Genomic DNA, 12,610 nt, shown 5'->3' with positions numbered 1-12,610 from the left:
ATACCCCAAAAAAACCCCCAAAAGAATACACCCCCCATCACTCTGCATGGCCTCCAATTTGAAAGCTACCTCCTGGGCCCTAAGACAAGTCAGGCTAATATGTCAGAACATGTTAAGCTTGGGTTTTACTTATATATTTATAAGCCAGCTTTCTTTATAAAAATTGGGCAAAAAATATCATTAATACAAGTTCAAAGATTTTTACATGATAAATATGTAACCGGGTTTATAAAAGGTAAATTTTCTTCTTTCAATACAAGAATTACTACATGCTGTTAGTGGTTTAAGAGTTAAGAACTAGACTCATAAGAGGAACTTATACCCCTAAAATGGCTGAGAGTGCTTTGAAAATAGGTTATTACTCAATTTATAGGCCCACAGCTTTCCTTATTTCAATTTAATTAGAAATGTTTATTAATAGATGAATAAGAGTTCTTTTTAGTACATTAAATTTAACATTTATATGTTTACATCAATCACTTATTTCATTTTTAAAATTTCTCAACTCAGATATACAGACAACAGTACACTTGCAGTGGTAAATCATTTCCTTTTGATCATACACTTTCAATCAATTACTAAAATTAATTTTCATCGTTTATTTCCATTGCTGGATTTCGGGGGGTAAATACCTAGAAAAAACCCGTAACAGCCCCTCCCTTTCTCTAATTATTTATATTTGGGACTACTTCCTCTCCAAGCTGTAGCACACTATTTGCCGCTGTTAGTCACACACAGTCTAAGGTTCTGAACTAATTTACTAACTCCCAGTCCCTGACAGAAATACAGGAAGGCCTCAGCTAGACGTTCCAGGCTGAAATAGAAATCATTAGAAATCAGAGGCCTTGATTTTTGCTGGAAAAAGTGGAATTCTTGCTACAAAATTAACTCAAACATTTAGAGCAAAAAGCTCAATATGGCAACACCACAAAGTGTTCCCTATTTCCCTTAAAATTAAGGAACTCAAGTAAAACTAGTAACCTTTGTTAATTCCAAATTATTTGAACTGCAGCTGGTTTATAAAGCCTTTCCAAGACTTAACTAAATACTCAGGAAATTATTTGCTACATCAATCTTCAGAAACTTCCCCTGTCTTGCCTTGTAGCTACTGAAATTCGATTTCAGGTCACTGAATGTTACCACTGATGCTGTTATCTGTCAGACAGGTAGAGTGAGCCTACCTTCTCCTCCACAACTTAGCCACCCCCTCCACTTCAATGATCTCCCCCTTTGTTCTTCTCCATCTTACCCAAACATAAAACCAGCCATGTATAAGGGAAAAAATTTAAAACAAAAACCAAACTGTCACAAGGGCAAGGGGCACCTTAAATTAAAATTAAAATGTCAGCAAAAAGAGGCAAGAGCACCTGTCACTAGGAAGGCACCTGTAAAATCAGATATAAATCATCAACAAAAACAGACAAGAGCACCTGTCAAAAGGAGTACAGGGCACCTGTAAAATTAAAGACAAATCTTCAACGAAAAGAGGCAAGAGCACCTGTCACTAGAAGGGTATCTGTAAAATCAAAGACAAATCATTAGCAATAAGCGCCTGTACATTATAAAATTGTGCTTACAATACTAGTGTTATTTGACATTGTATTCACCAGACTGCTTGAGAGTCATAATACATGAAACAGTATACATTAAATTTATTAAATTACACAATTTACACTTTATAAAACAATCTCAAGCTATACATTTCCATTGGCTGCAGATCTGTAGATCACACTTGAAAAATAGAGATGGTCATCCATCCCCATTTTCATTTAGATCAGTGAAGTAGTTCTGCAGCTAACTATACTGTGTTACAGAACAAGAGAAAGAAATTCTATGTTTGACTTTACTTACTTCATCTTCCCAATGCTTTCAGCAATATTAGTTCTCCTACAAAAACAAAAATCAACCTTAGAGAGTATTAGAGAAAACAGATACTCAAGAAGAAACTTCACTGTGAAAAATGTTAATTTAATTTTTTTCTATTTCTTTCACATCTGAATGTAAGTGAATTAATATAAAAACCTGAGAAATCCCTTTTTTAAGCATTATAAAATTTAAATTAAAACATCTCATTTTACTAAAATCTTTATCTGAAACTTTACATTTTAAATTTGAAATGTAACTTAAAATTAATATAATTTACTAATGAAAGACTTAAGTGGATTTATTTTGTGATAGACCTGATCAAACACTGGATTTGACATGTGGCTTACTTCATGAAAGACTTACAAATCGTTTGAGGTTCTGAGGATTGATTTTTTTCGGAGTGAGTGTTGGAATGAGTTAATGGCCTTGTTCAGTTCTTCCTGATTAGTTTTCTCAAACTGTAAAGAAAAAAGTTAGAAGTCAGACCTCCCTGTTATGTCTGAAGACCTACACCCAGACAAAACATTGGATCTATTTCACAGTAATCTAACTGTTAAAGATTCTCAAAGAGCTTCATTTAAAATTCAAGCATATTGTTTATAAAAAATCTGGGTGTCTGAGAAACTTATTTTGATGCTAACACCTGCACTAAATAGTTTTTAGAATTTGTGCCCAATCCCTTTGTAATTAGAAATTACAATAAAATATGTTCAAACCACTGAAATAGCATTGAACTGAAAGTCAAAGCAAATCAGCTCTGACAAACTGTCATAACTACACCTTTGCTTTATCTTTCCTGCAGTAAAATATAATAATTAACTGACTTCGCTTTTATAGGTTTTTACTTTATTAAAAAAGAAAAAAGGGTTATAAATAAATTTTGTCTATTTTTTGAATTATAGTTTAAGAAAAAACCCTGTATATATGTCATTATCTTTTCTTTTAAAATCAATGAAAAATTTAACCTTATCATTGTAAGGGACCAGTACCCAAAAAACTGTTAAAATTTTAAAATCATGTAAATATGATGTAATATGCTTCACATTAGAAAAAAGGGGCCCACCAAGCGTTACCAGCACATCAGGCTTAAATTTTACTCCCCCCCCCCCCCAGGCATTATCTTTTGAAAAATAGAATCTACACTACCAGGATGATTCCATATAAATATCACTAATCATAGCTTTAAAATTTTGTAAAAAGTTTTTAAAAAAGTTCCCTATTTTCCCTATGTAAAATTTTTCCCTTTTGGGCCCCACCCTCCCCGGGGTTTTTTAAAAATTTAAATCTCCTCTCCCGGGAGGATTTCCACATGAGTTTCATCTTTCCGGCCCCGTAGTTCAGAAAAGAATTTTTAAAGATTTTCTAATATTCCATGTAAAACTTGGTTGCACTGAAGTCACCAGCCCCGGTCAGATTGACATAGACTGTCACTAAGATGATTCCACATGTTTCATCTTTCCTGGCAGGTTCTGAGAAGAAGATTTTAAAGATTTTATACTTCCTATGAAAACTTGGGCGGCCATTTGGCTACTGGCTTTGCTGGGGCATTGATTTGAACAAACTTGAATCACACACCGAGGATAATTCCACATAAGTTTCTCGTCTGAGTCTTTGAGAAAAGATTTTAAAAATGCCATTAATTTTTACAATTCATTCACTCCCCTTGGAAAGGGTGTGCCCTTCATTTGAACAAACTTAATCCCTTCACCCAGATTTGTCAGTTGCTTGAAATGGCCAGTGGTTCTTGAGAAGAAGATTTAAAATGGAAAGTTAGATACAAATCACAATTCTATAATATACCAAGGGTAACAAATTTATCGAAAAAGCTGCACTTGCTCTAGGTAGAGCTAAAAGGCGTTTGTTAAGATAAATAACTATTGAGTTCAAATCATTATCTGATTTGAATATATCATTCATCAAGATGGGCATTGATTTTGGTTAAATACCTTGACCTTGTCAGGATTGAAATAATCAGCTGAAGACATACAGACCAATACCTGCATCCTGAAAAGTATCCATGCAGTCCGGTAAGTGATGGAATGGTTGTATGGCTTTGATAACATTAATTTATCTATTTACTCATCTAAGTTACAGATCATAGTTTCCAAAATAAGCACAAGAATGTCCCCTAATTGTCCAAAACAAGCCACATCACAAGTTTTTTAGCTACATCCCGTCTTGATCTTTTAATGTAGACATATCCAATGTCTGTACAGACATTTAAAGTGTAAGAACAGATCTCCTTCATTTTGTGAGCTAAAAATGGAAGGTTAAAAATTATAAAAATCCTCCAAACTGTTCAATAGTTAGAACATTAGATGGGGGGCTGTTGATCAATCTTATTAGTGGAAGCTCTGGATCTTGAGTTATTTTCTGCTCGGCAATGAAATGAACATCACACACACGCTCATTAGAAGGACAATCAATAGACCAATAATCCGGAATATTTCCCACGTTCACCAAGTTCTCCAGATCAATACTATCTGAGGGAAGGTCAATGTACTGTAAGTGTGAACCAGTGTGTCTGACCCTGGAAACACAGTCATGGTAATATGACAGTAAGTCACCATGTCATGACACCAGATCATACAGCAAATACTGTCATCGTACAAATCTGCTGCATACATGTACTAATAAAGTGGGTAGAACTTAGACTGTAAATCTTATTTTGTAAGGGTAACTTCCCTTTCACACCTACACCTTTAATACTATCATATATTGCATACAGGAATGTTACATCTAGTTTGTATTGGATGTGTTTTTGTTTTAATTCTACATCTGTAGGTTAAAATATATATAAAGGTTATAAAAATAATATATAGATATCTATTTAAAACTGATTGTAATAAGCAGTTACTTTCAGCAATCTGGATTATACTTGACTGTATAGTTACATTTTCTTAATGGCTTCAAGCAAAGCATTCTAGAGGACTACATGTATATCAATGATATACCCAATTATAGTTTCCCATCATCATGTTGAGATATCAGCCAATGTTCTGTCTAAGGATTACATAACAGATGTTTGTCATCCATCTTATCAAAGACCTTTACCCCACCTCATGCATTATCTTCATTGTAAACTAAATAAGAAGTCTGCACGTAATTCCAAAATCAACAGAGCAGTTCATATTCCGTAACCATTTCCTGCCTATATGTTATAGATGTTTAGTCTTCCATAAGTTGTGTATGCTATTGCATCACACAATAATTGATAATACTGATAATATTTTGACAAAGTGACCCCAAATCTCTTCAAGCAAATTTTACTTTTTTACTAAATATGGAGTTTGTAAAATAAATATGTGCTATACTGCATCATATAATAATTAGTGATTATGGAAACTAAATATATTCATAGATTAATATAAACTAATCTATTTGTGCATGTTACATAAAAGCAGTATTTAAAGTGCATATTTTTACACTTTTCTTATTTGACCTGGCCACAAATAATTTTCTATAGAATGTTTTCTTTAATTTCACAGTAGTACAGCCATGATATGGGTTTCCTCTAAGAAGCTATTTAACTTCATGTCACCACAACTGTCAAATTAAATCTAGCCCCAGCGACACATGTCACCAGTTTTCAACACGGCAACGCTCATTAATATTCACAGGTACAAGATGTTTTTAGCATCGTGTAAGAAACTGTCCTATATATGCACACTGTTCCCATGTATATATCAGATAAAAAATCATATTTATTTCATTTCTGTTCCTTAAATATTAGTTTCTTAGGTAATTAGAATAGTTAGAACATTTTTTCTCCATAAAATCGAAGTCAACCAACATATTGTGAAAACATTTAACTATCACTAAATTCATGCAAATTGTAAATTAAAACAGAATGTGAAATTTCAAACAGGGATTTAATTTAATTCAACACATCAATTTTCTGTAGAGATAGGTGAATCTAATCTAAATTTCTAACACATTTAGGGACGAATGATGAGCTTCATTCATTATGTGTCTAGAATATAAATATAATGAAAATGCTCTGGGGTATTCAATGCACTGATGTAATTAAAGCATTGAAACCTTCAGGTGAATTTGTATGCATGTCATTCAAATGTTAGTGAAAGCTGAATGATAAAAAGAATGTTACATAATCTTAGTGAATAAATCTGTGAAGAAAACCAAAGTTTTCAATAAAATGAAAATAGTAATTCAAAACTTCAAGCTGTTATTGACTCACCATAGCCTGCAATGCCAAAAAAAGAAAAGATCCATATTATTACATAGCAAAGGTTGTCTTTAGCAATGACGGAATCTGTGCATTATTACATAGCCATATTGGTCTCCAGCAATTACTGATCCTATTGCGAGAATCATTACTTTAGAAGCCGCACATTATTACTATTTTTTTTATGTTTGAAAGTTGAACATCAGGCTGTCAATGACTATAAGAAGAGGACTGAATAAGATACAGGGACAAAATATGACAAACAGGTGCTTGTTAGTGAGAGATTCTGAGGAGGCTAGAATTATTTCTCTGATTCAAAAGTTCTACAAAACTTCATTTATCATTTCTACTTTATACTCTTTTAAAAAATAAAAATTTTTGATTTATAAGTATTTAAATCTTGCTTCATTTTAAAGGTATATATCTTTATAAATAAATACTCATCAAAAGGGGTGGATTCCTTCCCTTACTGATATACATAAACTATGGGATTCCCCCCTTCCCTTAAATACAGATAAGTGACTTAAAATGTTTCCTTGATCCATTATTTTACTTGTTTTAAGGTAGCAGTCAAAGATTAAATATGGCTTCATCTATATCTTACTGTATCTATCAGACTAATGCCTGATTTCAAGACTTTTTAAAACTTTTCTACTTCAATCCCAAAACAAAGGTGTGTTGTTAGATAAAATCTTGAAATATATAGGTTTAAAGGTGCATAGATTCCAGATTGTTGGTTATACTGCTGGTGAATTATCTATGCTTCTAGATGGTCAACAAGAGAAAAGGCATCCTACATTTCTTGTTATGACTGATTCATATATAAAAATTATACTCATTAAAAACATCAAACAGAGAATCATAGAATCCTTTGGCTGCCTCACATTGGTACAGTTCCTACAGACCATTACAGAATTGCTGTTATTGATTTGTCTTTCATTATACCTACAACTGAATTTCCTTTTCACATTCTCACTATTTATTATAATTTCATTGTTTTACTTCAAAACCTCAATTTCAAGTAAGATTTTTTTTCTGAGTACAAAGAAGCATGAAACTTTAATATTCATTTTCTTCAAGACTGGAACTGTAACTTACAACTCATTAATTCTTAATCTAAATACCTGTACAGGACTATTTACAGAGCATTCAAATACATGTATTCATAAGAAAATATTCTGAAGCCCAAAATTTCTAGTCATTTTAAGAGGCTTTGAAGATATGACATCTTTCTGACTACAAACAAGTTATACTCTTTTTCTAAATCAATACATTAATTTCAATAAATATCTTTTTTTTTATTTATATTAATATTATAAAATACAGAAATCTCAGACTACTATACTGCTGAAAATGATTTATAGTGTAGTTTACTACATGGAACATGCAAACCAATAAGATAAAGAACAGAAGAGCTATACATGAAAGAATAAGATTTCATTGGAGCACATTTCATGCAATATTCTATAAATAGAAGAATTAGCACAAGATCTTAGAACGCTATTACATATCTTATACAGACGTGATATAAATGTTTGCCATGCAAATTAAGGTTCACTGCAAAGTAGGTACAATTTTTGTAGATTATGCCGAATGCCTGAGTGGGTATCTTGAGTACCATTATATTAGTCTGATAACGATGGCGAAATGGGCAGTTTCCTGATTGTGATCGTTCTACTCAGTACATCAAAAATGATGTGGAGAGTCTTACCATTAAACTCGCAAAAATTAAAAAAAATATTTTACTGGTACATGTAAGTTTTTAGTACATCATAAGATTGTGTTAAGAAATTGTTATATTGAACTACAATTCATTTATGTGTATCCTTATTCTGCTTAAAAATACCTTTTTTTTAAAAGAGAAATTACATTTCAAATGCAAGTCTTAGGTGCATATTATTTGAATACGGTAGTTTGTAGAGTGCATTCTAGAGAATTAGGAGAGATATATGGGGAAATAGAATCTGGACACATATTGTTAGAGCTGATTGGGGTTATACAGAATTGCCGTGGCCCAAACCTGGGACACAAAGTGACTTATACCACACCTGTCTACAAAGCTACTACGGGATCTTGATCTCTGGCTGAAATAAATACGCATATCAATGGCAGACTCAAAACAGTATAAATTATCCAAACAAAAACTAGACTGGTGGAACTATTAAGCGCACAGTACAACAGATGTGAATTATATACTACTATTGAGATTTTTATCCACGAGACAAATGTATCAATGTCAGATACGCTAGTTTCACATACCGAACCGAATCTGTGCATCATTAAGTAGGCCTCAGCAGTGGGATTCATTCCTAGATGTTCCAACTTCCAACCAATCAGCTGTCAATTAATAAAAATCATTCTTAATTATAGTTATCTTTTCCCACAATTATACCAACGCATCTGTTTTGTCTGTATGTTGATCTATTATTTAGAGAGAATTTGTAACTAATGATATTTTGCTTTTTTTCTCCTACACTGTGCTGTTATTTGTTTTGTCTGTGTGTTGGTCTGTTATTTTAAGAGATATTATAACTACTGTGAAATCACAAATTTTCATGGAGTTTATATTTTGTTGTTTTCAGGTATGAAAAGACCAAAAATTCACGTCCACAAGAAATGTATAATGCTATATACATAACTACTCAAAGTTCTCTATGAATCAAATCCCCATGACAAGAGTTTTTCCTCCAACCATCGAAAATTTGATCCCACAAAATATGTGATTTTACAGTAAATGATAATTTGATTTTTTCTTCTAAATAAACTGTTTTGTTTTTTTCTCTGTGTTGATACATGTATTGTTATTTAGACAGCCATTGTAACTAATATTTTCCTTTTTTCTCCTATACTGCTCTGTTTTTTGTTTTGTTTTTTGTCTTGTGTTTTGTTTTGTCTGTGAGTTTGTTGTCTGACCTTGTCCTTCAATCCCTCCATGATTCCTGCGGTGGTTCCGGTGCAGTGGATCAGGACAACTCCTAACACTCGGGCAGGCTGGGCCATCTACAACAACAATAGGGCTTATTACATCAGCCTACTAGCAACTTCTGTATCTGTCTACTATCACCTTGTACACTTACAAAATCAAACAAAGACTGAATTCCTCATGGGAATGCAACTTACATACAACGTATGTGACATTATTCTAACTGTCTCTGTGGTTTAAGTTTGGAGAGGGGATTCAAAGTTTCAATTGTGAACTAATGTTAAACGCACATGCTCCAATAGTCACATCCTAAGACATATTATCTTTACATGTCATTTAGAGTGTGTAACTAGGAGACATTGTTCTTATTTAATTATTTTAATGGCCTCTCTCAATACAACCCAATACTTAATATCACCTGTTAATTAATTACCACTGAAATGAGGAAAATAATGAGGAAAGAGCTGGAATTAAGTTTCCGCAGCCCTGATAACCACTGCTGATGGGTGTCTCTTAGCAGAGATATTATCAGAGATTATTACTAATATATAAATCATGATCTGTTATAGAGGCTGCAACAGTGGATGGTGTGGCACTATGTCTCTTAACTAGGTCACCTCATCAAGTTTTATGTTAACCACATACCATACTGAAAAGATGTATCATGTCATGTTAACATAGTACAAATTATTTCAATTATTTATTTATATTCCTTAGTCCTTGACAAGTATGAAATAGTGCTTTTCAATCGAAGTCACAGCAGAGCATAATTGGAAGGCAGTTTAGCTCAATTATCTAGCTTAAGGAACATTTAGCTTTATCTAGATTGAGGAGGTAGGCGTTTTGTTTATCTGGATTGAGGAGCAAGGAGCTTTGTTTATTTGGATTGAGGAGCTAGGCAATTACCTTTGTTTATCTGGATTGAAGAGGAGTTTAGCTTTGTTTATCTGGATAGAGTAGCTAGGAGTTAAGCTTTGTTTGTCTGGATTGGGGAGCTAGGCATTTAGCTTTGTTTGTCTGGATTGAGCAGCTAGGAGATTAGCTTTGTTTGTCTGGATTGCGGAGGTAGGAGATTAGCTTTGTTTATCTGGATAGAGGAGCTAGGAGTTTAGCTTTGTTTATCTGGTTAGAGGAGTAGGCATTAAGTTTGCTATCTGGATTGAGGAGCTAGAGTTTAGCTTTGTTTATCTGGATTGAGGAGCTAGGAGTTTAGCTTTGTTTTCTGGATTGAGAGCTAGGAGTTTAGCTTTGTTTATACGGATGAGGAGCTAGGAGTTTAGCTTTGTTTTCTGGATTGAGGAGCTAGGAGTTAGCTTTGTTTATCTGATTAGGAGTAGGTTAGTTTATTGTATATTGAGGACCTAGGATTTTAGCTTTTATTGTATAGAGGAGCTAGGAATAGCTTTGTTTATCTGGAGTAAGAGGAGTTCAGAAATGTATATCTGAATAGCAGCTAGAATCTAGCTTTGTTTGCTGGATTGAGGAGAGGATTATAGCTTTGTTTATCCGGATTGAGTAGGAGTTGAGCTTTGTTTGTCTATTGAGGGAATTTTATTTTTGTTTATCTGCAAAAGGGAGTTAAGAAATGTTAATCTGGTTTGGGTTTTTAAAATTTAAATACAAAATTTTTTTAAATGTCAGCCCCATATAGCAAACAAAATTTAAAAGGGCTGGGGAAAACCAACGCTAACTCCCGGATCCCCTGAAAGTTAATTTTACACCAAGAGGTGTCAACCTCTATCAAATGGATACAAATTCTAAAGTCAGTGTCTCAGACACTGACATTTTCACTATCAATAATTTCACACTGCTGCTTGTCATATGCCATCAAATGTTAATGTTCCAGTATTGATTGTGTGTCATTGCTGTTGTGAAGTTATTGCAATATTTTGAGGCTTCTCTCTTTTGTACTTACAGTTACGACATTTTTATTGCTTTTCAATTACATGCAGACAAATTAGTTACTGGGGGAAATATTAGGTTTCCAATTATATAAATACAAATAACGGAACATAAAATAGACATACAGCAAACCTGGCGAGGATGTTAGCCCCTGCTCCCTCTCCGATTCCCACCACCTGCTTAATGCTGTAATAGATCAAAGATTCACAAACTTACAAAATACACAACCAAAGATCAACATTATATAAAATACACCATACACAAGTACACTGTATCTTCAGATGATAAAATAAATTTAAGTTTCAATAAAGGAATAAAATGTATCTACAATCTGAATATTTGAAGTTTGCTAATTTAAATTTACATATAATATATCTTTTTTTCAGGATTATAGGTGCATACGTACTCCAGTTGGTCCAGAATACAGATAAGATCTTCTCCAAGACTCTGCATACTGGGAAGTTATAGCTGAAATAAAAATGTCAAGGGGAGTTAATCTCAGGAAAAAAATTACAAAGGGAGACAATCACTGTCAATCAGACTTACTAATTACAAAACTCAAGAGAGTTATAATTGCAGGGTGTAACAGAGCTAGATACAAACTGGTTTTAACAGCACTGAATGAAAATGAAGGGAAGATCACTATGAAAATCAGTGGAACCAATATTACTTTGAAATCAGAATCAGAATTTATTGTAAGAACTTTTAAATATGACGCAGAGTTTTAGAAATACATGTAAAGGTCTTGAAAAAATCAAGCCAAAAGCTCAGGATTTAACCTTGTTTTATTCTAATATGTTAAACTAAACACAAGAAACTGATGGTGTCTACCTATACCCATCCTCTGACTCAAGGCTATTTATTATAAAATCTATGGATTGAAAGGAACTTGTGTTATTAAATCACATATCAGTAGGTGTTGATGGACAGACAGACAATCAGACAAGTGAATACTGTGATTACTACCTAGGAACCTGCTTCTTAATGCAAGGTCCTTATAAAACATCTTAATACAGGAATATTTAAATTTATTACATAAAGGACAACAATTTATAACAAAGCAAAATTGTCCATCTCAGACAGCTATAAGCATATTGAACTGTAATTCATTGGCTCTGGAAATAATTCATTATTACTGAAATTGTTTCAGGATGATGGATTTTTACTGGACACATTGTTATTCAATATTACTTTCATGCTTACATTTTTTAGCAAAAAACTGCTGTGTTCAATTCATGGAATTCAAATTTTCGAACATTTCACTACAGATATTTGATCAAAGAGTTGGGAAAAAACTACATGTTCTACATTATTCATTTCAATGGACATAATACAATTAATATTCACCCGAATACACATGCACACAAAATGATTTTTTTCTTCATAAGGCATGAACAAAATAGAAACTGAACTCTATGGAAAATGCTTATCTTTGAAGTAACAATGGATTTTCTATAAAATAAAATTTCTTCTATACAATCAATGCACATTATTTAAGATTTCAGGTGTTTCCTTTCACAGATCAATTTTTGAAAATCAATATTCAATAAAAGGCCTTGAGAACTCTTGCCCTGATATTCTTGATCTATAAAAACAAGTTCTAGTAGCTGGCTTATTCTTTGGTCTGACAACAAATGCCTAAGGCCTGTGAAATGTATGCAGTGTAATATCCATAGTAATCAGACATTGTAGAGTACTTCAAACAAATACAACAAAAATTATTTAATTAAAAG

General features: G+C 32.9%; 1 protein-coding gene across 3 annotated transcripts; it reads right to left on the bottom strand.

The window, feature by feature from the left end:
* Positions 1-5,660: 5,660 nt before the first annotated feature.
* LOC134255931 (uncharacterized protein ZK1073.1-like) lies at positions 5,661-11,356 on the bottom strand. Of its 3 annotated transcripts, none has more exons than XM_062738532.1 (5): positions 11,284-11,356; positions 11,003-11,063; positions 8,966-9,052; positions 8,312-8,389; positions 5,661-5,993 (listed from the first exon to the last, which is right to left on the bottom strand). In XM_062738532.1, exons 1-5 carry the CDS (start codon positions 11,328-11,330, stop codon positions 5,931-5,933), a joined length of 336 nt encoding a protein of 111 aa, XP_062594516.1. In that variant the 5' UTR covers positions 11,331-11,356; the 3' UTR covers positions 5,661-5,930. The 3 variants fall into 3 exon arrangements, with proteins under 3 accessions (XP_062594516.1, XP_062594518.1, XP_062594517.1); XM_062738534.1 differs by lacking the exon at positions 5,661-5,993 and adding an exon at positions 6,038-6,070; XM_062738533.1 differs by lacking the exon at positions 5,661-5,993 and adding an exon at positions 7,942-8,136.
* Positions 11,357-12,610: the final 1,254 nt, after the last annotated feature.

Source organism: Saccostrea cucullata, unplaced genomic scaffold, assembly GCF_032062105.1.
Source record: "Saccostrea cucullata isolate Sc308-1 unplaced genomic scaffold, CSIRO_AGI_Scuc_v1 ctg16058, whole genome shotgun sequence".
In the NCBI taxonomy this organism is placed as follows: Eukaryota; Metazoa; Mollusca; class Bivalvia; order Ostreida; family Ostreidae; genus Saccostrea; species Saccostrea cuccullata.
This window is presented reverse-complemented; position numbering and strand designations above follow the sequence as displayed.